At 34.7% G+C, this 26,818-nt stretch overlaps 3 protein-coding genes across 3 annotated transcripts; 2 read left to right on the top strand and 1 right to left on the bottom strand.

Moving 5' to 3' along the window:
• Positions 1-1,721: 1,721 nt before the first annotated feature.
• LOC131613008 (peroxidase 3-like) lies at positions 1,722-3,171 on the bottom strand. The gene is made up of 4 exons (XM_058884741.1): positions 2,962-3,171; positions 2,696-2,887; positions 2,449-2,617; positions 1,722-2,125 (listed from the first exon to the last, which is right to left on the bottom strand). The coding sequence occupies exons 1-4, from the start codon at positions 3,169-3,171 to the stop codon at positions 1,722-1,724; spliced, it is 975 nt and encodes a 324-aa protein (XP_058740724.1).
• A 1,335-nt stretch (positions 3,172-4,506) lies between these two features.
• Positions 4,507-21,145, top strand: LOC131615171 (uncharacterized). The gene is made up of 3 exons (XM_058886660.1): positions 4,507-4,586; positions 17,598-20,246; positions 20,329-21,145. Exons 2-3 carry the CDS (start codon positions 17,599-17,601, stop codon positions 21,143-21,145), a joined length of 3,465 nt encoding a protein of 1,154 aa, XP_058742643.1. The 5' UTR covers positions 4,507-4,586; position 17,598.
• A 529-nt stretch (positions 21,146-21,674) lies between these two features.
• Positions 21,675-23,463, top strand: LOC131615170 (uncharacterized). The gene is made up of 5 exons (XM_058886659.1): positions 21,675-21,976; positions 22,056-22,182; positions 22,281-22,571; positions 22,653-22,754; positions 22,870-23,463. Exons 1-5 carry the CDS (start codon positions 21,675-21,677, stop codon positions 23,461-23,463), a joined length of 1,416 nt encoding a protein of 471 aa, XP_058742642.1.
• Positions 23,464-26,818: the final 3,355 nt, after the last annotated feature.

The raw sequence follows: 26,818 nt of genomic DNA, 5'->3' as shown, positions 1-26,818 counted from the left end.
GCCAAAACCCAAATTGGTAATCAGATAGACAACCCAAACATGGAAAGTTTTTAATTTATGTCGTCATTAATTGACTAAGGTTTCTCTAATCAATTGGAGGCGTTACTAATGAGTTAATCGATTAACTATAATCTGGTAGTTGATTAATCGATGTAAAAAATATCCTAATTGATTAAACATGTTACTGATCTATTAAGGATGAGTATAAAAATATTTTCAAGTGTTTTATTAAATAAGAAAGACTATGAAAAGACTCTGAGTGCATGTGTGTGAGTGAGTTGCCTTGATATTTTGAAAATTACTCTTATACTTTTTATATTTAACTGATCATTCAGCTACGCACTGAATGCATGGCCAAATTAGATTTCACACATACTCTCTTTCACAACTTTAGAGTTTCACGTTCCCTTACTTGATTCATCATTGACTTAACATTTTAACTGGAACTTGAATCTTAAGATAGATGAGGCTTGAGATATCTTCTTGATAAGATGCACTCACCAAAGATTGTTGAATAGTTTATATACGAGACTTCACCCAATACCGTATGATATAAAGTGTTGTCATCATTGAGGTGACTTGGATTTTCACTTCACAAAGAACATCTTGACTGTTGAACCATTTTGATAGATAAAGACATCCCCGAATATCATTTGACATAATTTATTATCATCATTAAAATCAACAAGATCATCTAACAGATGCATACAACTGTACCTCTACAACACATAAACCCACACTCTACCCTTTTTTGTTGATGATGACAACATATCTCTTAGAGAGACGGTAAAATAAAAAATGAGTTAAATATGTTTGAGGTCCTCCTAAATATCTTAAATTTCGGTTTTAGTCTCAAAATATTTTCTTCAAAGAATGGTCCTCATAAAATTTTCCATCAACACTTTTGGTCCCTCCTGCAACTTAGTGACTTTTTTAGAACTTAGCAACAAAATAAGCGATGACTTATTACTTAGCGAGTTAATTAGCAACAATTTTAACAATAATTTTAGTATTAGGGACTAAAAATATGGATGAACAATTTTAGTAGGATCACAAACATATTTAACCTATAAAAAAATATATGGATAAAAGATTGGAGTGGTTAAACTCCCCTCACAAATAAAGAGAGTACAATTTATTTCTTTTGAAAGTTTACTTCTTCCTCTTCCTCCTTATCCAAAAGCGGGAGAAAATAAGGAAAGAAAAGGTTAAATAACACAAACACATTGATCACAAATAATCATTTAAGAAATACACTCTTAATATTAAATTGAACGAAAAAAGGTTAAAAAATAAAGTAAGCATCATTCATTAAGAAAATGGAAGAGTTGCAGAAAATATGAAAGAAACAAACAAAACAAGAACAACATAAAAGACTATTCAATGTTCTAATCGTAATCACTAAACAGAAGGCATAGTTATTTCCATTTCACAAAGTTTGTGATCCATGTAATCAATCTTGACATTTGTCCGATTTTGTAATTTTGATTTTCTTAAACTCTAAAGAAAATATAATCAAATAAAAAAAATTGTGAAACCAACTCATTATGGCAACTTGCATCATAAAACACATATTTTATTTATGATTACTTGAATTTGAATACATATAAGAATCTCAAACATCACAAGCCCAAAATAATTCACGACAAAAGAATAGAAATTATAACTAAATTAAAACACACAAAAGTGAAATTAACAACTGTTACTTAAACCATTAGTATTTAATTAACAATAGAGCATTTCCTCCTGATCTCTCCATCTGAACCAGAAAGGACACCAATGGCTCCCATCCTCTTCATTGACTGAGCAAACTCAGTGAAGAATTTGTTTTGTGAAACCAATTCATTCACAATGTTTCTTGACTGTTTGGTTGTGAGAAGAGTAGCATCTGATGTGAATAGACCTTTGTTTTGGAGAAGGATAGGATAATAGTCGCTGTTAAAGTCTGTTGAACTATTAGGATCCATCTCCACCGTTGTGGTGGTATCACTTAAACCTTGGCACTTGGTCTTCAAGAATTCGACATAAGTTGGATTCAGAGAAGGATCTTGATCACCTTTTCCAGTGAAGTTGAAAAGCCTGTTGCTGAATAAGTTGCAATGTCCTATTCCAATTGTGTGTGCTCCTATATATACATACAAAATACAAAAAGTTAATCTATGTGGCACAAACTCTTCAAAATTCTTGTATGCCTATGACACGAAATTGATATATGTGACTATATTTATGTCTGCTTCAAAGTAACTATATGTGTCTGGCAGGACACTAATACACGTGACTACAGTTATGTACGCTTCAAAATGCACGTATATGTACATTGACACATGTGATTGTCTACCTTTATGTACACTTTAAAATATGTGCATGTGTCTGACACGACCCTAACACATGTGATTACATTTATGTATGTGTAACACAAGTTTATAACGAAGATTTGATTAAGCATACCTGATAATACAACCAAGTCATGAAGAGTAAGCTTTTTACTAGCAAAGATTTGTCCGAGTGTTGTGATGTTATGGAAAGGTGCTGGGATATTGATGAGTGCTTCAGAGCTTTTGGAGACAGTACCATCTCTTCTACCAGTAAGCACTTCCCACTTTTGTTTATTATTAAACTGTAACAATAAATATAAATGAATCAATCATGATGCTACATGCTTAAATATAAACATAGAATAATATATATAAATTACTTGGACAGAAACAGCATCTCTAGCAGTGAGTGCAAGTATATCAGCACATGAAACAATTCCAGGACACTTTGCTTCCACAGCATCTTTGATATCCTGTACCACATCGAAGCCTGATAACGATAAATTAGGAATAGCATCCTTCTCCGCAGTGTTACTTGCAGTGGACTCTATTAAAACCGAAGCATCACACCCCTGAAATGCAACCATATATTAGCTTCAAAACAAGTTAAGTAATGTAAAGATAAGAAGATATGAATGTAGTTTACCCTAACAAAACAGTCATGAAAATGTAATCTTAGCAACTTGGCCGGAAGCTCAGGCCTTGAAAAAACATGTTGTTGGGTTATGTTCTTCACAATGTCCTCAGCTTGAGGACATGATTTCTTATAGAAATTCTTCCTGAGACTGCCTCCTTCACTAATCTCAAGGAAACTGAGAAGCATCATAGAGGCTACAAGGAAGAATCTCATCTTCATGTTTAATATAATTAACCTTTCGTGTATTTATATTCTCTATTACTGTCTTAATTAGCAAGAGAGTTGATGATTTAACATCAATGAAGTTGCTCTCTTTTATAGGCATTGCATGTCATTTTTCTATAAAAAAAAAGCAGCTAAGCATCACATTAATTAATTTGAAAAATGAGACAAAAATATAATTTGATGGGATGAATGTGTATATTAAAATTACACTTTGCATACTATATTAATACAATGAGTTTAAAACATTACCACAACTGGTCATGATTAGGATGACATTTGTTTATTATGATGTTTGTTTCGTCCAGCAATGTAGAAGGAATTTGATATTTTGAATGTTTGAAGATATTGGCATACAGTATATCATGTTAATTTGTTAATTTGATGGTTGTGCCAATAATTCTGTCTGTTATCGTGAATAAAAGTCAATGACTAAAGTATTGCAAGAAAGTTTAGAAATATGATTTGAATAATGAAGTTGATCCTTCTATATATGGTGTCAACGACATTTTAACATTCTATTTTTCTATCAGAATTTCGCTACCAAGTTTGTCTTCTTCTGTAGCAGGCCTAAGGCACATGATTTCAGAGGCACCCACTACAAGAAATCTTTGAAATAGCCAGGGGACTTAGCCAGGGGTATACCTTCACGCAAAAAAATAACGTTGCTTGGGGTTAAGCCCCTCGCAAAACACAATTTAAAAACAAATACGCATACCTAGGGGAGACCCCTCGCAAATAGGAGAAGAGGGAAATTTTGATTTTGAAAATTTGCATTGCGAGGGGATACCCCAAGCAAACTAAAGTGGCACCAAAAATAAAATTCATTCTGCAACTAGTACAGAATTTAGCGAGGGGATAACCCCAAGGAAAAAAAGTACAGATTTTAGCGAGGGGTAGCCCCTCGGAAAAAAGACAGTACTGTCTCATTAACTGGCGCAAACAGACTGCGCGTGCAGTCTCTATTTTCAAGGTGAAATTTGCGAGGGGTCACCCCACGCCCCCTTTGACCGTTTCTTTTCCGTGGGGCTGCCCCTCGCTGATGTCTGACCCCATGTGCACGCATTTACTTCATCTTCTCTGTTTCCGAACGTTACCCATTTCAAACCTACATATTTATCTTCTTCTTCCTTTAACCAAAATACCCATTCATCTCACAACCCCATTTATCTTCTTCTTCCTCACAACCCCATTCATCTCAAATCTCATTCATCTCAATCAACAACATCATAATTTACAGGTAAAATTTCTCCTCTACTTCCTCTAAGTAATATTATACATTCTTTTTTATTTAAAATATAATCTAATTTTGTTTTTTTTATACAACAATTGATTTATAGAAGACAAAATCTTGGAAGAAAGATCTTATAATTTGAAGGGAATCTTCAGGCTAGAGGTTATCTTCAATTAAGGTACACATATAAAATTTTTGAAATTTTTTTATATGTGTTTAGGATGGAAGTGTTTTGTAATACGGTGAACTGACTTTATAATCGAAATGTCGCGGTTAAGCAAGAGTCGCCACCGACTTTTATTTTATCCAATAAGAAAGGCTAAAAGAACAGAAAAAGACCTTTTAAAGATTTTGAGTTCGGGGGGTAAGTTATACAAAGGGAAGGTGTAAGGCACCCTTTGTATCCATGGTTATCCATGGGCTCTTAATTGCTTAGCTCACTTTGTTTATTTGAATTGTTTGAAAAGGAGGTGTGAATAGAAATTTGAATAAGAACTTTAGCTTGTAAATAAGCGTAGTCTTTTTGAAAAGTATTTGAAAATTAGCGGGAAAAAAGAATTTAAATTTTGAATTTGAATTGAAAAGGAGCAAGCAATTAGTAGCAACTACCCTGAGTTTTGAAAAAGTGTTCTTTTAGCTTTTCGGGCGAAAGGGTCTATCCGTACCATAAGAGGGCAGGAAGCCTTTCAATTGGATGTTAAGGGTCATCGAGTTATCGTTCTCCATAAGACTGTCCCTTGCCATAAAGAGGGCATGTAGTCTAAGGGAAAGATAGAATAGTCATTTAAGGCACCATGCGAGGATACCTTAGCAATTGGGACAATTATTCTCTATAAGGCAACCTCGAGGGAGTTTCAATAACTTTGAAGGCAACAGGCAACATTGCTTTAGGTATCCTCGGAATCGAGGGACTTGACTATTTAAAGGCAACAATAATTAAGGCACAGGCAACAAGAGAGGTTACCCTAAAGGTGTATGGGTGCAACAATCACGTGAGTTAGATTCAGGTATTTATCTTGTATTAGATGAGCTATATTTGATTACTTGTTATCACTCCCTATTTTACTAACCACGCAGTTAAATAGTATACAAAAAATTTAAAACAGTTTAATGGTCCTACATTATTACAATAAACACCTGTGAATGTAGGAAAATAAAGGTAGGAAAATAAACCTACTTAAACTATTACATCCTGTGAGCAGTTACATTATAGAGGAAGAAAGGGGCGCGAAAATAAGAAGGCAAAAATAAGGCAAGAATTAAAGCAGAATTCAAATAAAGCAAAATAAAGGCATAATTTAAATAATGACAGAAATTAAATAATTAAATAGCATAATTAAATAATTAAATAAATCATACATGCGACATTCAATGGATTTCGAGATGAGAAGAGAATTTGCGCGTAAAAATGAATTCAGAAAAATTTAGGGTTAAAAACCTTGAGAGGATAAAACCTAACCTACAAGTTGATAGACAACCCTTACATTACTGATAGTCACATGGTTTTAAGGAGGCTAAAATTAACCTGATTATTTAAACTATCTAATCTAATAAAAAAAATTATTTAAATTATTAAGCCTAAATATCAGTAATCTAAAAAAAAAGTCAATTATTAAACTCTAACTAATTATTAATCCTAAACTAAATTTAATAATAATAAAAAACTAAAGTTAATTTTAAAACTATTAACTAATTAAAATTAATTCTAAAAAGAACTTAATATAAACACCTTCATAAAAAAGAAAAGAAAAAAATAAGAATTTAGAAAAAAAACCTGGGCGTGTAAGGGATCTGTGCGTTTTAATTGAGAGGAAAAAAACTTGTCTTCTGACAGGATCGAACTGGGGACCTTTGGATTGCAAAGAGCTGCTTTACCATGTGAGCTGTATTGATTATTTACAAGTAGAATTCTCAGAAACCAATAAATATAATAAAACAAGTTTAATTAAATTCAAATAAAAGAGTCAAACGTAGGCCCCCTGTGGTTTGAATGACAGCCAATGAGATGGAAAGAGGAACTTGAAGAACGTTGATCGACCAATAGGAGAAGAGAGAGAAATCACCGCCGCTGGCTGACCAACGGGCTCGAGACACGCATGCAGTCAAGATTCCACCTTTCTTATTCATCTTCTTCTTTAATTCACCTGCGGAATTTGCTATGGATTCACTTGCAGAATTACCTGCGAATAAAGCTTCGATTTTTTTCTGAAATTTAAAACCTGCAAAAATCAATCAAACAACACATGGAAAGAACCCAGATCCACGTAAAACCATCCTCTGAATCTAATGGAGGTATTCGTTTAGCCTGGAAACGCTTGCAACTGTGAAAACGAAAGCATTAGGTTCGAACGCCCTAACAATGGTGGCCGCTGTTCCCCACGTTACAGATCCATAATAACGATACAAACCTTCCTTAAACCATCCCAAGAACTCAAATAAAGTGTTAGTTAGCATTAAAACGTCTTGGCATGAAGCATATAAAAATTGAAACGTGAATGAAGATGTTGAGTATGAACTACGCGTTTCAGAAGCTTTCAAGTTTAGTTCTCGATCCCATCTTACCTTCTAATACCTCAGTAGTGGAAATAAACGGCTAACAGGCTTTGAATCTTGCTGTAAACGAAAGTCTCCCTTGCCCTAGCTTTCGAGAATTTTTGGTGTGGTTTAGGGTTGTCACGAAATTTCTAAGTTGCCCTAGTTTTTGTGTAAATTTGGAGATTTGGGAGAGAGGTCTTCAGACTAGGATTCACCTCTTTTTCGTGGCTGCTATCATTGTGTGTATATAAAGGAACAAATTAGGGTTCTTTGTGGGCTTGGATATCCACTTATTGATGAGTTGGAAATTTGATACCAAATATGATGAAAATCCTTCTATTTTTGGTCCAATCTATTTTCCACCCTTTCCTCACGTGTTATTGGCCATCATGAATCAATTAGAATCTTAAAAGGATAATCACACCATTTTGAATGATTTTATTTGATTTAATTTTGAATTTATATGAATTAATTCAAAAGGTAAATACAAAAAAAATCATAATATGTTATGAGCTTACTCTATGGGCCCTCCCAAGATGATCTTTAGATTGATTAAATATTGGGAGAATTGTTTATAAAATCTCTCATTATTAAGTCATGATTTTATTGATTTAAATTGAATTTAAATGAATAAATTCAAAGATAAATGAAGTAAAATCATAAAATAAATAATAATTGATTCATGGGCCTTTCACAAGCTCAAAATCACGTGATAATGTCAAATCCATAGGCCCATTACTAAAAGAAATCCAAATTCCTTACTTAGGGTTTCATGCATTTTCTTGAAAATCGACCAACTTGCGCAAGTTATAACTCCTTCATTTTTTATTGTATGGAAGTGTTCTTGAGCTTTGTGTATTGATTGGCATTTGTATAAGAGAAATAGTATGGGCAAATTTTGGGGTATGACAGCTGCCCCTGTTCAATTTTCTTAAACCTGAAGATGTAGAGTGGATTGTATGCCAGCCGGAATCTGAAGGTAGAAGAGGATTGAACACTAGAATACCAAGAAATTTGCCCTAGCTGAAGTAGAGACTTTTGTCGGAGATGGGCTTAAAGATGCCATCAGACTTGATATACTTGAGAGTCAGAATGTGTCGTACGTTAGACTGTTTCTGAGGAATAGACTAATTAGGTTGAGTCGTACGTTAGACTGGGTCTAGTTTGCATCAGCAGATGTCTAGAAAACCGTGCGTTAGGTCGAAGAATAAATCGTGCGTTAGACTATTCTCAATTGCATCCTCAGATGTCTGGAAAACCGTGCGTTAGGTCAAAGAATAAATCGTGCGTTAGACTATTCTCAATCGCATCCTCAGATGTCTGGAAAACCGTGCGTCAGGTTGATGGATGAGTCGTGCGTTAGACTAATCCAAATTGCATCCGTAGATGTCTGGAATGCCGTGCGTTAGGCTGATGCCTTTTGCATTGAGGAATATTTGTTGGAGATGGGCTTAAAGATGCCATCCAGATGTCGAGACTGAAGTGTTTGAGAAGTAGTTGTTTGAATGTTGATCGTATAGTAGATGAATTAGATTTTTGGAGAGTTGGTCGTGTCAGCACCGTTCGTAGTGACTGAATTAGATCTCGGAAAGATAATCGTGTCTACATCGTTCGTGATGATATGATTAGACCTCTTGTCGTGTCAGCACCGTTCGTAGTAACTGAATTAGACTGGGAAGGTCAGTGATCGTGTCTACACCGTTCGTGATGATAGAATTAGATCTCTGAGATTTGATCGTGTCAGTACCGTTCGTAGTAACCGAATTAGATCTTGGAGAGATAATCGTGTCTACATCGTTCGTGATGGTAGAATTAGATTCTCTTGTCGTGTCAGCACCGTTCGTAGTAACTGAATTAGACTGGGAAGGTCAGTGATCGTGTCTACACCGTTCGTGATGATAGAATTAGATCTCTGGGAGTTGACCGTGTCAGTACCGTTCGTAGTAACTGAATTAGATCTTTGAAAATGACCGTGTCATTACCGTTCGTGGTAAATGAATTAGATCTTCGAGCGTTGACCGTGTCAGTACCGTTCGTAGTAACTGAATTAGATCTTGGAAAGTTGGAGATTTCGTTCATTTGTCTGTTCCTTTGTGATTTCGATGTCTGATCTTGTTTTGAAGATGCTCAGCTGGGGATTTATGATTCTCGCTTGGGGATGATCAGCAACTTGATGGACCTTGATTGGGGACAAAAGTATTAGTAACCCATGTTGGAGAAGAGCAAAGTGTCGGGGAACCAGTGGTGTTGAAGATGTAAACTTTGTTGGGGAGCCATGTCCTTGTCGGGACGAGAGCATTTGAAGATATCTCTTTAATGATTACTCTGTGGGGATATGATCTTGTGAAATTAGAATTACGGGAAGACATGGATGCCTTGAACATTGCCCCTAGTATTATAGTACTACCATTCCTGGATTTGATTAAAACACGCCACTGAGTATTTGGTAAAGATGTAAAACTGGACTTGCATAGATTTGCCCCAGTTACTTTGGAAAGATTCGCCTCGCGAGGACTTTACTATGAGCGACATGCCCCTAGTAATCATAAACTTAGGATGATGCCCCTGATTGTTTTGGCATCCTTGAGAGAATCTCGGAATCTTGACTTGATTGCCCCAGATTGATTGGGCAAAATGTGTCATGTCCCTTGTGTATGTAGGAGACACTGCTTCTCGGAGTAGCCTCGTCTGTCGGACTAACTTTCAGTCATTAGTTGTACCCTGTGCAAGTTCTTTCAGTTGCTAACATTCGAAATTATGTAGCAGAACATGTTTGATAATGAATTCATGAGATGCAATGCATACGTTTGTCCTGAGTTTTTGAAAAGCATTTAAACTAGAGATGTAAAAGCGTGATGTTTATAAAGACATGATATTTGTAACAACGTAATGTCTGTAAAAACGTGATATCAACTTAACATTTTTGGTAACCTCCAGGAGTCAGGATACCTTTTTGGTGACAGTATGCTTTCGAACTAACCATGCTTCAATTAGGACTTTCGAGGGTTGTAACGTGGCTTGGTTCACGGTTTAAGAAACAAAGGATAATGGCTCAAAATTTGATTGTACCCACCCCTCTTCGTGATGATCTTCAGTCCTAAGCTCAATTAATTCAACTTGTGCATTCAGGTTCCAAGAGACTTTTGGATTTGCACCTTTGATAATGATGATGGTTCACAAGTAAAGAGAACTTTTGAGATGGCAGTCACTTCTTCCTTTTGGTAGTCATAACATTGTGTTGTTCAGGATTTTATTGACTTCTCTTTTTTCATCTTTTTGATATCCCTAACTTTTGCCTGAACTGTCTATTTTGAGCTTACAGTCAGCGGGATGCCTTGATTTTTTGCCTAAGTCATCTTTTGATTTTTGACTTAGCAGGCTTTTCTTCGTATATATGTTTTTTCATTTTTTCTTTTTTGAAAGATATTGACTGCCTCTCTTAAGGATTGATGAACCATCGTTGGCTTTTGATTGACGTCTCCAACACTTCTTTGATGTGTGCGGTTTAAACGCTTGTGGTTGAAACCTTTGTTGAAAGGTGTACTGAGTGATTCTCTTAAAATAGAATGCATAACCAAATTAACTGAGAACTACCCTGCCCCAGGTTATGATCAAGGGTTTTAATTAGTACAAGAAAGAAACTTCTACTCCTTAGGCTCAAAAGTGTTTACGAGGGATTAACATCCTTATATCTCCACTGTTTAAGAATTGAAACAATGCCTGTACATCGTCAACATAGTCCGTTCAAAAGCATACTGTATAAGGTTGTGGTATCGTTTTCGTCATCCTCCCTTAAAAGGCATACAGCTTTAGCAGGAGTTGAGTATCATAAAACATATGCAAAGTAAAGATGCAGTTTAAAATGAGTGATAGCGAAATAATTTACTCAAGACAAACATATGCAATGCACTGATGATGATTATTAAGACAGATAATGTCTATCATAATTCAAATGTTTAAACAAACAAAATAAAATTTGCGCATGAAAGTAAATCTAATGATTTAAAAGTTCATCCATTTAGACATTAATCAGTCTTGTCGTGACTAGGCATAGGAGCGGTGATCACCACAGGAGTTTTCAGGAGGTTTGACTTTGATTTCCCTGTTATCAATTAGATCTTGAATCTTATTCCTCAATGTCCAGCAATCGTTTGTGTAATGTCCAGGACTGTTGGAATGGTACGTGCACCTCATATTGAGTTTATAGTCAGGAATGTAGGTGTTAGAATTCGTTGGCTCGATTTCCCTGAGCGTCTGGATCAAATGAGTGAATTGATTGTTGTGACTCAGTTGTCGTGATTCCATTATCGTGACTCAGTTGTCATGATTCCATTATCGTGACTCAGTTGTCGTGATTCCATTATCGTGACTCAGTTGTCGTGACTTTGTTGTCGTGACTCAGTTGTCGTGATTCCATTATCGTGACTCAGTTGTCGTGATTCCATTATCGTGACTCAGTTGTCTTGATTCCATTATCGTGACTCAGTTGTCGTGATTCCATTATCGTGACTCAGTTGTCTTGACTTTGTTGTCATGATTCCATTATCGTGACTCAGTTGTCGTGATTCCATTATCGTGGTCTTTTCTGATTTGAGTGTCATGATTAAATTTTTAATGGCACGCTTCAACGGTTTACCATAACCAGGATTGTTCGAATAATAAGCGCATCTCGCATTGTAATTGTACCCCAGGAATAGGAGTGCCTTTAATTCTTCTTGCCCCTTGGCTGAGTTCAGAATCAAAGTTTAGGATCAGATGTTCTGAGCCGGAAGGTGTTCGCCTGATTGCTCGAAATTCATGATGCTGAAATAAACAGCGAGGAAGGATGAGAAACCCGTCGTAGGGAACCTGTTATGCGATGTTATGAATGCAGATGCAATGTCTTCAAGGATCTTTAGGCTTTTAGTTAGCAACATTAGAAAATGATTTGGCCGCGTCTTTGTCTGAAGAAATCTGAACTTTGTCTTTGAACGTCTTTCTTTGAGAATCAAGCTCACCATATCGAGTGGGTCATCGCCTCTGATTCGAGAACTTATGAATTTGAAGGTACATGGCTAGAGGAAAATAAATCCTCTTGCCCCTTGATAGGTACAGCGTCTCTGAATTGGAAGGTACGTGGCCAGAGGAAAATAAATCCTCTGCCCCTAGATAGGAATTCAGTTCTTGATAAGAGCACCTGAAATTGTGCGCCCTAAATTCCTAAGATCCTTGAAAGGGTTAGTTGATCATGTTATGCTTATGATGTCATGATGTCATGATGTTATGCGAATGCAGTTTATTAGACTTAGTGTGAAATAGTAAGGGCAAAAAAGCCCTTTAACAAAACCTGCAAGGAAGCAAAGGTTAGTATGTTATGCGAATGCAGTTCATTAGGCACATCGTGGAATAGTGAGGGCAAACAGGTCCTTTAACAAAACTTGCAAGGAAACAAAGGTTAGTAGCAAACGCAAACAAGTCACACAAGTGCCCTTAGGTTTAGAGGCTTGCTTGAAGTTCGTAGGTAAGTACCCTCCCCACTGAAGTTTAGTTGGTTCAACCTGTCCTATATAAAGATCGGGTTCTAGGGAGCTCATATCATCGACCTTTCTCGAAGGCGCTTATCTCAGTTCGGCAATCGAATCGCCAACCGAAAAGGTCCTGAAAGTCCAGTCCATATGAGTGTAGCTTCGAGTATCAACCAACTTCAGTCGAAACCAAAGCCAGCCATCTCGCTACTTTCTAAAAGGCCAAGGCCAAGTTCAACTAGGGTTCTAGGGCAAATTAGTGCTTAATGACACCACGCAGCAGCCAAGTGTTTCCTCGAGTCGGATCCCAAGGAACACCAGGACAAACAAATGTGTCACACTAACGATGGCAACCAGATCAACCACATCAGTATACGCTGTGCAGTCTCCTTGGTCTCATGCCATTTACCTAAGGTTCTCAGATCCGGGTTAGGATCTTTCACACAAGTAAATACCCATAACAGCCTTTGAAATATAAAGCAGACAAATCAAACAATTAAAGTGAATCCTAAACTCTAAGGTAACCCCTCTTTTAATCGAAAGCATCCCCAGCAGAGTCGCCAGTTCTGTAATACGGTGAACTGACTTTATAATCGAAATGTCGCGGTTAAGCAAGAGTCGCCACCGACTTTTATTTTATCCAATAAGAAAGGCTAAAAGAACAGAAAAAGACCTTTTAAAGATTTTGAGTTCGGGGGGTAAGTTATACAAAGGGAAGGTGTAAGGCACCCTTTGTATCCATGGTTATCCATGGGCTCTTAATTGCTTAGCTCACTTTGTTTATTTGAATTGTTTGAAAAGGAGGTGTGAATAGAAATTTGAATAAGAACTTTAGCTTGTAAATAAGCGTAGTCTTTTTGAAAAGTATTTGAAAATTAGCGGGAAAAAAGAATTTAAATTTTGAATTTGAATTGAAAAGGAGCAAGCAATTAGTAGCAACTACCCTGAGTTTTGAAAAAGTGTTCTTTTAGCTTTTCGGGCGAAAGGGTCTATCCGTACCATAAGAGGGCAGGAAGCCTTTCAATTGGATGTTAAGGGTCATCGAGTTATCGTTCTCCATAAGACTGTCCCTTGCCATAAAGAGGGCATGTAGTCTAAGGGAAAGATATAATAGTCATTTAAGGCACCATGCGAGGATACCTTAGCAATTGGGACAATTATTCTCTATAAGGCAACCTCGAGGGAGTTTCAATAACTTTGAAGGCAACAGGCAACATTGCTTTAGGTATCCTCGGAATCGAGGGACTTGACTATTTAAAGGCAACAATAATTAAGGCACAGGCAACAAGAGAGGTTACCCTAAAGGTGTATGGGTGCAACAATCACGTGAGTTAGATTCAGGTATTTATCTTGTATTAGATGAGCTATATTTGATTACTTGTTATCACTCCCTATTTTACTAACCACGCAGTTAAATAGTATACAAAAAATTTAAAACAGTTTAATGGTCCTACATTATTACAATAAACACCTGTGAATGTAGGAAAATAAAGGTAGGAAAATAAACCTACTTAAACTATTACATCCTGTGAGCAGTTACATTATAGAGGAAGAAAGGGGCGCGAAAATAAGAAGGCAAAAATAAGGCAAGAATTAAAGCAGAATTCAAATAAAGCAAAATAAAGGCATAATTTAAATAATGACAGAAATTAAATAATTAAATAGCATAATTAAATAATTAAATAAATCATACATGCGACATTCAATGGATTTCGAGATGAGAAGAGAATTTGCGCGTAAAAATGAATTCAGAAAAATTTAGGGTTAAAAACCTTGAGAGGATAAAACCTAACCTACAAGTTGATAGACAACCCTTACATTACTGATAGTCACATGGTTTTAAGGAGGCTAAAATTAACCTGATTATTTAAACTATCTAATCTAATAAAAAAAATTATTTAAATTATTAAGCCTAAATATCAGTAATCTAAAAAAAAAGTCAATTATTAAACTCTAACTAATTATTAATCCTAAACTAAATTTAATAATAATAAAAAACTAAAGTTAATTTTAAAACTATTAACTAATTAAAATTAATTCTAAAAAGAACTTAATATAAACACCTTCATAAAAAAGAAAAGAAAAAAATAAGAATTTAGAAAAAAAACCTGGGCGTGTAAGGGATCTGTGCGTTTTAATTGAGAGGAAAAAAACTTGTCTTCTGACAGGATCGAACTGGGGACCTTTGGATTGCAAAGAGCTGCTTTACCATGTGAGCTGTATTGATTATTTACAAGTAGAATTCTCAGAAACCAATAAATATAATAAAACAAGTTTAATTAAATTCAAATAAAAGAGTCAAACGTAGGCCCCCTGTGGTTTGAATGACAGCCAATGAGATGGAAAGAGGAACTTGAAGAACGTTGACCGACCAATAGGAGAAGAGAGAGAAATCACCGCCGCTGGCTGACCAACGGGCTCGAGACACGCATGCAGTCAAGATTCCACCTTTCTTATTCATCTTCTTCTTTAATTCACCTGCGGAATTTGCTATGGATTCACTTGCAGAATTACCTGCGAATAAAGCTTCGATTTTTTTCTGAAATTTAAAACCTGCAAAAATCAATCAAACAACACATGGAAAGAACCCAGATCCACGTAAAACCATCCTCTGAATCTAATGGAGGTATTCGTTTAGCCTGGAAACGCTTGCAACTGTGAAAACGAAAGCATTAGGTTCGAACGCCCTAACAATGGTGGCCGCTGTTCCCCACGTTACAGATCCATAATAACGATACAAACCTTCCTTAAACCATCCCAAGAACTCAAATAAAGTGTTAGTTAGCATTAAAACGTCTTGGCATGAAGCATATAAAAATTGAAACGTGAATGAAGATGTTGAGTATGAACTACGCGTTTCAGAAGCTTTCAAGTTTAGTTCTCGATCCCATCTTACCTTCTAATACCTCAGTAGTGGAAATAAACGGCTAACAGGCTTTGAATCTTGCTGTAAACGAAAGTCTCCCTTGCCCTAGCTTTCGAGAATTTTTGGTGTGGTTTAGGGTTGTCACGAAATTTCTAAGTTGCCCTAGTTTTTGTGTAAATTTGGAGATTTGGGAGAGAGGTCTTCAGACTAGGATTCACCTCTTTTTCGTGGCTGCTATCATTGTGTGTATATAAAGGAACAAATTAGGGTTCTTTGTGGGCTTGGATATCCACTTATTGATGAGTTGGAAATTTGATACCAAATATGATGAAAATCCTTCTATTTTTGGTCCAATCTATTTTCCACCCTTTCCTCACGTGTTATTGGCCATCATGAATCAATTAGAATCTTAAAAGGATAATCACACCATTTTGAATGATTTTATTTGATTTAATTTTGAATTTATATGAATTAATTCAAAAGGTAAATACAAAAAAAATCATAATATGTTATGAGCTTACTCTATGGGCCCTCCCAAGATGATCTTTAGATTGATTAAATATTGGGAGAATTGTTTATAAAATCTCTCATTATTAAGTCATGATTTTATTGATTTAAATTGAATTTAAATGAATAAATTCAAAGATAAATGAAGTAAAATCATAAAATAAATAATAATTGATTCATGGGCCTTTCACAAGCTCAAAATCACGTGATAATGTCAAATCCATAGGCCCATTACTAAAAGAAATCCAAATTCCTTACTTAGGGTTTCATGCATTTTCTTGAAAATCGACCAACTTGCGCAAGTTATAACTCCTTCATTTTTTATTGTATGGAAGTGTTCTTGAGCTTTGTGTATTGATTGGCATTTGTATAAGAGAAATAGTATGGGCAAATTTTGGGGTATGACATGTTTATATATATATATATGTGTTTAGATTTTTTTATATGTGTTTAGATTTTTTTATATGTGTTTATATTTTTTTATATGTGTTTATGATATTGTTATATATAAATTTTATATATGTGTTTAGATTATAGTTTATATTTTTTTTTATGTGTTTAGATTTTTTTATTTAATTTTTTCGAATTTAATATCATAATTACAGTTTATTTCTTTTAAAAATAACAGATTTATTGATGTGAACAATAATATATTTGCTGATTTTTTAAATTAGTAGTTTAAATGTAGTATAATAAAATTTATGTTTAGTATTAAAAATAAGATTATGTTTGGTATGTTTTTATATGTGTTAGTAAATATTATAATCTTTATTTACAAAACAGTATTTATATATTAAATAAAAAAATACGATTTTTATATATTATACAATATTATTTAAAAACAGTATATTTTATAAAACCAGTATATTTAAAAAAACGATTTTTATATATTATAAAAATATTATTTAAAAACAATATATTTTATAAAACCAGTATATTTAAAAAAAACGATTTTTATATATTATAATTTAAAAACAGTATATTTAAAATGGTATATAATAGTTTAAAAACTGTATGTATTAAAAAATCAGTATAATAATATAAAAATAGTATGTATTTGGAAATAGTATGCATTAAAAACAATAAGTATTTAAAAAAACAGTATAAAAAATTTGTATAGTTAGTATTATTCTATCAAAAAAACAGTTTGTAAATTTTGTACTTTTGAAATTAAAATTATATTTGATAGTTTATTATATTTAATATATATTTGATAATTTATTGTATGTTTTAAAAACAAAATATTTTTTTAGAAACAAATATTTTTAGGACTAAAAACAAGTATATAGTTTATATATGTTTAGAAAAAGACAAATATTGAATATAATTTTATTGTATGTAATAAAAAATAGTATATACAAACAATATATTTATTAAAACGGTATATAAATAAATAGTATATATATATATATATATATATATATATATATATATATATATATATATATATATATATATATATATATATATATATATATATGTGTTTATATCTCACAAATTTGTGTGCTTTTGTGTATATATATAGTTTAAAAGCAAGTATGTATGTTTATGACTAAAAACAAGTAAATATATTTTAAAAACAAATATTTTTTTAGGATTAAAAACAAGTATATAGTTTATATATGATTCACATGTATATATATTTTTTTAGGACTAAAAACAACTAAATATATTTTAAAAACAAATATTTTTTTAGGACTAAAAACAAGTATATAGTTTATATATGTTTAGAAAAAGACAAATATTGAATATAATTAAACATGATTCACATGTGCAGTATGGAACATTACCAATTCTATCGTAGTTGGATGTATGATAGAATGTTTCCTGGACGACGTGGGCTTAAACCACTTTTTATGGAAGGAGTTGCCGCGTTTCTCTCGTATGCGTTTGCTCAAGAATGTTGTCGCAGGGAAGGAGGGGTAAGGTGTCCGTGTTTAAAGTGTGGTTGCAGAAATATTATTAGTGACCCTAGTGAAGTGAAGCGTCACTTGGAGAGAGTGGGTTTTAGGCCAAATTATTGGGTTTGGACATCTAATGGGGAAACAATGCAGGAGATGAATAGAGAGGCTTCTAGCAGTCAAACACATATAGAACCAGATATAAATAGAGTTGATCCAGGGAGTAGTTCATCACATATGCAGTGCCAGGAGCAATTTAATCTCGTCGAGGAGATGTTCACTGACGCATTAGGGGTGAATGTGGCGTATGATGAACCACAAGACTTAGATGGAGAAGAACTCCCGAATGAGAAAGCTCAAAGGTTTTATCAGCTGTTGAAAGAAATAAATATACCATTGTTTGAGGGGTCTTCTGACTCTAAGCTATCAATGTGTGTGAGACTTTTGGCTGCGAAATCAAATTGGAATGTTCCTGATCAGTGTTTAGAATTCTTTGCGAGATTGATGTTGGACGCGACTCCTGTGAAAGAAAACATGCCTACAAGTTATTATGATGCAAAAAGGGTGGTGTCGAAGTTGGGATTAGAAGTTAAAAAGATTGATTGTTGCATTAGAGGTTGCATGTTGTTTTATGACAACGAGTTTGGTACAAATGATGGGGAATTGGAGGAATGTAAGTTTTGCGAGAGTCCGATGTATTTAGTTAGCAGTAAAGGAGTTGACCAAAGGCAAAATCGCGTTGCAGCGAAATCTATGTTCTATCTACCAATAATACCTAGGTTGCAAAGAATGTTTGCATCAATGCACAGTGCAAGCCAAATGGCATGGCACCATACAAACAGAATTAGTTCAGGCATGATGCGACATCCATCTGATGGCGAGGCATGGAAACACTTTGATAGAGTTCATCCTGAGTTTGCACTTGAACCTAGGAATGTCCGACTTGGATTATGCTCAGATGGTTTCACTCCTTATAATTTTTCAGGAAATGCACATTCTTGTTGGCCAGTTATTGTTACCCCGTACAATCTCCCTCCTGAGATGTGCATGACGAAACCTTACATGTTTTTGACATGCATCATTCCGGGACCGTCGAGTCCAAAGGCTGGAATCGATGTTTATTTGCAACCTTTAATTGATGATCTCAAGAGGCTGTGGGTGGGAGCGTGGACTTATGATGTGTCTCGTAAACAAAATTTTAATATGCGAGCGGCTTTGATGTGGACAATTAATGACTTTCCTGCATATGGCATGTTGTCTGGATGGGGTACACATGGTAAAATGGGATGTCCGCATTGCATGAATCACACAAAAGCGTTTACTTTGGACTTTGGTGGGAAAAGTTCGTGGTTTGACTGTCATCGTAGGTTCTTACCTACCAACCATGAATTTAGAAGGAATAAAGATGCTTTTAGAAAAGGAATAAAAGTAAAAGATCTACCTCCCCCTCGATTGTCATCGACTCAAGTATGGAATAATGTTTATGACCTACCAAAATTCACAGACTATGGTGAAGCACGTAGAATTAAAGGATATGGGGTTGACCACAATTGGACAAAAAGAAGTATCTTTTGGGACCTCCCTTATTGGAAGGATAATTTATTGCGTCATAATCTTGATGTTATGCATATTGAGAAGAACTTTTTTGATAATGTGCTTAACACGGTGATGGATAATGAGAAGACAAAAGACAATGAGAAGGCTAGGAAAGACATGGAACTTTATTGTAATCGAAAAGAATTGGAGTTGAAACCTCGACCAAACGGAAAATTATTAAAACCCAAGGCTTGTTACACTCTTACTCCCCAAGAAGCAAAAGCTGTATGTCGGTGGTTAAATGAATTGAGGATGCCTGGTGGTTATTCTTCTAACCTGGCAAGATGTGCTGACGCCAACACTGGGAAATTGCATGGAATGAAAAGTCACGATTGTCATATTTTCATGGAACGATTACTTCCAATTGCATTCAGTTCACTACCCAAGAATGTGCTTAATCCACTTACTGAGATCAGTCAATTTTTTAGAGACATTTGTGCTTCAACTTTAAGAGTAGACGACATCATTAAATTGGACCGAAATATTCCTGTCATTCTTTGCAAGTTGGAGCAAATATTCCCGCCAGGTTTCTTTGATTCTATGGAGCATCTCCCTGTGCATCTTGCTTATGAAGCTTTTCTAGGTGGACCTGTTCAATATAGATGGATGTATCCATTTGAACGATTCATGGGTGATTCAAAGCGATCAGTTAAAAATAAGGCACGAGTTGAGGGATCAATTTGTGCACATTATATACATCGCGAAATATCACATTTTTGCTCTCATTATTTCAATCACATGATGTTGTCTCCAAGAATCATAAGGAACGAAGTTAACTTCAGTGAAAGAAGTCAATTTACCTTATCAGTTTTCGGTCGTCCAGGCCGTCCCGCAGGGAAGAAGAGTGAGCATTGGCTTTCACAAAAAGAAATGCAATCTGCTCATGTTCATGTGCTGATTAACTGCATTGAAGTTAAACCATATCTTGAGTAAGTATATTTTAAATTAAATCATGTGCTGTTTAATTGGTTAAGATTTACCTTCTCTAACCTTTTTTTCTTTTTGAAATAGGGCATTTGGTACCTACTATTATCAAAGCACAGGCGAACAACCATCGACTGGTTACACACATGCCTATTTTCCAACATGGTTTAAGCAGCAATTATCATGTATTGTTACACTAAGTCCTGACTTAATACATTTGCGAAATTTGTCTGAAGGCCCTAGTCAACGTGTAAATGAATGGCACACATATTTTGTAAACGGTTACAAATTTCACACTGAGGAATGGAGTGTAGGGAAGAAAACCGTAAACAGTGGTGTAGTCGTAAAAGGAGTTACAGAGGGTGGTGAGGACGACTTCTATGGGGTTATCACACATATTTACGAGTTGGTTTATAATTATATGGACTCGGAAAATAAAGTTGTCTTATTTTATTGTGATTGGTATGATCCATCTTCTAGAGGAACAAAAATTGATAAAAAGTATAACACTGTTGAGATTCGAAGAGATAGAAAGTACAAAGAGTATGACCCTTTCATTATGGCACATAATGTTAGGCAAGTTTATTATGTACCTTATCCTTCAATTACCCCACGGAAACGAGAATGGTGTGTTGTAATCAAGTCCAACCCAATGGGTCACATTGAGACTGATGAGTTAATGGAAGATGTTGCATACCAACATGATGAGATTTCACCTGTTAATGAGGTAATTGAAACTGAGGAGATTGTAAGTTTGTGTGATACTGCAGTTGAGGGTCAACAAATTGACGCAAGTATCTTGTTGTCAACAAATCCTATGGAAGAAGAGCATGAAGAGCTAGGAGAGTCTGAAGACAATAATATCAGATGCGATGAAGACAACGAAGATTATGATGATGAATGAATTGAATATGTAATATTATCTTGTGTATTTCACATATTATCATGTGTAATAGTATCTTGTGTAATATTAACTTTTAAATATTATCTTGTGTAATATTAAATTTCAAATATTATCTTGTGTAATATATTAACTTTCAAATATCATCTTATGTAATATTAACTTGATAATATTATCTTGTGCAATTATCTTTCAAATATTATCTTGTGTAACAGGAAAAGATGCCACCCAAAAAAGATGAAAAAGGTAAGGGTCAACTAAAGCCTCGTCGCACTAGATTCATTGTAGAGGAGGTTCCTAACTCAGATATGTTCGTTCCTATGCCACGTTCTACTCCACGCTCTACTCCACCGCCTATGCATCCTACACCGCCTATGCATCCTACACCGCCTATGCATCCTACACCGCCCATGTCTGGATCTTTCACTGGATTACTATCCATGCCCCCTGGATCAGTTTTTTTTGTCCTCCTGGATACTCTTACCCCACATATTTTCCTACAGAGACAGGTGGATCAAGCATGCCATTACCCATGCATATGGGGACAGGTGGATCTGGTAGCATGCCATTACCCTTGCATATGGGGACAGGTGGATCTGGTAGCATGCCATTACCCATGCATATAGAGACAGGTGGATCTAGCATGCCATTACCCATTCCTTCAGAGGATGATACCAGTGCTCCTGGAGATACCAGTGCTCCTGGAGATACCAGCGCTCCTGGAGATACTAGTGCTGAGGAGCAAACAAAGAGGAAGCGTATTTTGAAAAAAAATACGACTCAAAAAATTAAGTATCATGAGGGCAGACTATGCATTTATCCTGATGCAGGATCGTAAGTTTTTGTGTTTTTATATTATATTTTAAATATGAGTTTTATTTAATCAATACTAACTCAATATTTTGTTGTTTAGAATTGTTCCCTCACATCAGGCAGTATCGATCATAACAAATATTATAAAAGAGAAGTACACACAATTTTGGGCGTCTTATGGAGCTGTAGATGAAGATGAGAGGGAAAAATGGTTTCAGGCATTTCAGGTATAATTTACTTATTCATTTTGACATTTCCTTTTTAATTTTTGTGATATTCATGATTCTACTTTATCTAATATTTTTAAATTCATAAAACAATGTAGGAGCGTTGTGTTTGGGATGTTAGAGATGAGGCCGCGATTAAAGAAAACTTTCACACAAAATGTGCTGCTCGATTTTCTGATACCATGAGGAATGTTAGACTTAAATGGGAAGCAAAAGGGACACGTCCACGTTGGATAGGAGAAGATATATTCCCACAGCTTGTTGATCATTGGAATTCTGATAAGTTTAAGGAAATATCTGAGCAGGCAAAGAAAAATAGAGCATCTGAAGTTGGTGGCTGCAACTATGCAGCGGGAAGTATTAGTGTGGCTGAAGTTGCGCGAAGGATGGTACATAAATTTATAAATTTTTTATTAAACTATTATTTAAATGTTTCATTATGTATAATTAATTTTTTTTTACTTATTTAGCGTGAAGAATTAGGCAGAACTCCACTTCTTAATGAGCTCCACATGGAGACTCATCTCAAGAGAAATGGAGAGTTTATTGACGAGCGCGCAAAAATCACTCAAGTAAGTTACTTTTATATCAAATACATTTTATTTATTTCTTTTATATGTACATAGTTTTATTTCTTTTATATGTAATAGTTTATTTGAATCATGATAACATTTAATTTTTTTATAGGAGAATTTTGATAAAGAACTTGCCATAAAGTTGTCAGAGCATCCTGAAATACCCGAACCACCACCGGGGTATCCTGTTGACCCCAGTCTTGGTTTTCAGACTTGGTATAAGGTTTCAGGTGGAAAGAAGAAAAATGGGAGAGTGTATTGTACTGGAGGGTATTCCAAAAATATCAAGCGGCGTAGTAGAGATTTCAAAATGAGGTATGCTGATGGAGAAGGATCATCCACTCCACCTATATTAACCGCCGAAATGCTTGAAACTGTGAGAAACTTGGCAAATACTGAGGCAGCACAACAAGTAGCAGCAAGAAATTTGGAAATTGAAGAGATGAAGAGAAAACAATTAGAGATGCAGGAGGAAATGCAAAGAAGAGAAAGAGAATTACGGGAAGAAATGAGGAGAGAATTTCAGGAAGAAATGAGGAGGCAGACACAGGAATACCAAGAAGCAATGCGAATTGCAAATGAGCGGTCACAAAGGTTTGATCAGTTTTTTGCTTCACAAAATATGAGTGGTGGTGGATTTGGAGGAACTAGTGGATATGGAGGAGCTGATGAAGAAGAGGAGGAACAAAATGGGGGGAATAATTAAATTTACATATTTAAGTTTATTTTAATTTGTATTGAACAATTTGTGTTAATTATTTTGAACTTATTTTTAAATATTATTGTAATTTTGTATGGAGTATAATTTTTAATATATTTGCTTAAATATTAATTATTATATGTATTATAATAATTTTGTTTTAATTTAAATTATTATTATATATATATATATATTTTAATTTAAATTATATTATAATTATATTTATATATATATTATTATGTACGACGTTGAAAACTATTTTTTTTTAAATATAAACAATTTGCGAGGGGCTAGTCCCCAAGCAAAAAAATTTATCCTGCATTTTGCGAGGGGCTAATCCCCAAGCAAAATATCTGACGCAGTCTGCCCATGTGCAGACTGCTAGCTGGTGCCTATTGCTGTAGCCTGCAGAGCAGATTTTTGAGTTTGCATTTAGCGAGGGGGGTAACCCCTGGCAAATTAGCGAAGTGTTTATCCCCTCGGTAATGGATTTGCGACCCCCTGTTTTGCTAGGGAAGCTGTCCCCTCGCAAATTGTGCATTTGTGAGGGGGTTTTGCCTTTAGTGAGGGGTTTAACCCCTGGCAAAATGCAGTATTTCTTGTAGTGACCGTTCTTTTATCAAATATTTAAAATTGAAAATTTTCAATTTAATTAGTTACTAAGGAATTACAAATGTTCGGCGAAGAATATTGGTATGAGGAGAAAGTTTCCGATGCAAATAAATGGTAGATGTGCAATTAATATTTCAGCATTCAAATTAATGGATGTATTATTTTATTTGAAAAATAATTTTGGAATGTTAAAATCCTTTTGGTTTTAGTTTCTAAAGTTAAAATTTGCACGAATCCTGTAAAAAATTTTTTGCGGATTTTAATTTTAGTGACTAAAACTAAATAAAATCTAACATTTAAGGACATCCATGAAAAAAAGACCCAGGGACGAAAATTCAAAATTCGTCAATTTACAGCGACCAAAAGACTATTTAAGTCTAAATTATAATTAGAATATTTTTCCATGTTTTTTGGCATGTAACATAGGGAACCGTTAGATACCTACCGGTGAATATTCGTCTGCGCGCGTGGATTTGGTCTCGAGGTAATTAGTGCATTGTACCTTCAACACCTTATGACTTTAGATTGAGTCACCATATTATTTGGTCCTTAACAGACTTGGACAAGGATATTCACGAAGAGTTCTTCGTTTGCAGAAGCTAAAAGGATTTGGAAAGTCATAGTGATTGACCCTGAGAACATGAGCATTACATGTCAGTATCATCATTGAAACGTTTCCCAAGATTGTTCTTACATGTGGTCATAATTTCCCAAGGTATAATGTGACTCTCCTTTAAAGGTGCTCAAATATACTCGATTGCTATTGTAATCTCGAGCCAAATATGACCATTATTTTTCATCAGTGTGTTTCTTTCATTTTGAATCTCCAATTCGTCTATTTCGATCCATTATATAAATATTATCACATCATTTTTTCTATATTGATTATTCCTCCATAAGCTCTAGCGATTCCTATTTTGATTGTTCATTTTTTCTTGAAATTTCATACTCTATTTTTGTTCATCACACCCTCATAGTGGCCCTTTGTCATATCCTTTCCTTCAAACTTCTAGTTTTTTCCTTGGTACCATTTTTATCCTTCTCGTTTATAGTTGTCATTTTCTCTCCTTTTTTTAGCCATGGCCAATGTAGGAGATGAACAGATGACTGTCATAAAAATATACAGTGGTTGTGATATAAGCGATGCTTCGTCTCTCATCGGGGTAGTGTACCCATAAATGTTGATTGTCACTCCTTTGGAAGTCGTTCACCATTTACAAACCACATTGTTCTTAATGATAGTTCTAAGGCTAGTGGGGTTCCATCGAAGATGGTAGCGAATGTTAAACAAGTGACTCCGAACACAATATGAGGTGAATTATGCTATTCATAAATCACGATTAATTCAAAAATTCTTTTACTTTGAAAAAACAACTTATGTTAGTTCATAGATAAAGCAGTGTAAATTAGAAAGAAAGATTTAGAGAGGCAAAAATTAAATAACAAAAAGTAAAGAGATAAGGATAAAGTGATTGTACCAGGATTTATAGAGGTTCGGCCTACCACTTGGCATACTCCTCTCCACAATAATTTCTTCTTGAGAAGTTCACTAATAAAATGTCTTGAGCTTTTAGGGTTATGTCCACGAACCTTTTAACATTATATGGGATATTTTATACACGTTGATCCCCCAAATGAAACAGAGCTTTTGACGGTTAAACTCACAAACAAAATAGAGATTTTGACAGACTAATCTCAAGAACCAAACGGAGATTTTATTAGGATAATCTCAAGAACAAAACAAATATTTTAGCAGAATGATCTCAAGAACCAAAACAAATAACACATTTGATAAGAACACTTAAGCACAATTACCCTTATAACCAAAAATTCTCTAAACTATCTTTCACTTACAAAGCATTAAAGCAACTTTAGTGAAAGATATAAAAAGGAGAGAAGAGAGAAAATAAGAAAAGGATGGAGGAAATCCAAATTTTTGTGTGTTTTAAAATGAGGAAAATCCTTCCGTTCATAGTAGAAAATATAGTTAAAAAAAATATCCATGGATTTTTTTTAATACTCATAATCGATTATAAGCAATATTTAATCGATTATGTCGGCCAACTATAGAAGGTTTTCTAATTCACTGTCACTAATCGATTATAATCTCTCTTAAGAGATTAGAAGACATTATAAAAAAGTTAATCAATTAACCCTATTGTGCTAAGTGATTATCTAGTGTAAATAACAATCCTAAAGGTTTAATTAAGCTAGTAACCAAATAGTTACCTGCGTAAGACGTTTTTTTGATGATTTTATAAAAGAAGAGAGGTTTAAAAAAATTTAGTCTCTGTGTGTGAGTTGTCTTATTACCTTGAGATATATTATTATACTTTTTAATACACTAATCACTAAGACACAATACCATGCAAGTTTTCACATTTCTTCTCTTTGACAACCTTGAAGCTTTAAGAACCCTTGCTAGATTCACCATTGATTCATCACTCCATCTGGGACTTGAATTCTTCTATTTGATAAGGGATGAACCCGGATCATCCCATTTCTGGGGAGGTTGGTGTTAGTTCATCTTTTTACATGCTGCCTACGAAGGATCTTGATTTTATCGAGGCGTATCGTGATGACCCGACTCGTACTTTCATTAAATCTTATATATTTGAGTGGCCTAGAACCTAGTATCATAAGGTTAAGGAGCATCTCAACTTCCGGGGTCATTCTCGATTTCATGACAGAGATTATATTTTTTGTTAACAACGGGGTAGATATGACTCGAAAGGACCGACAAGTTCTC

This window comes from Vicia villosa, linkage group LG6 (genome assembly GCF_029867415.1).
Source record: "Vicia villosa cultivar HV-30 ecotype Madison, WI linkage group LG6, Vvil1.0, whole genome shotgun sequence".
Taxonomy (NCBI): domain Eukaryota; kingdom Viridiplantae; phylum Streptophyta; class Magnoliopsida; order Fabales; family Fabaceae; genus Vicia; species Vicia villosa.
This window is presented reverse-complemented; position numbering and strand designations above follow the sequence as displayed.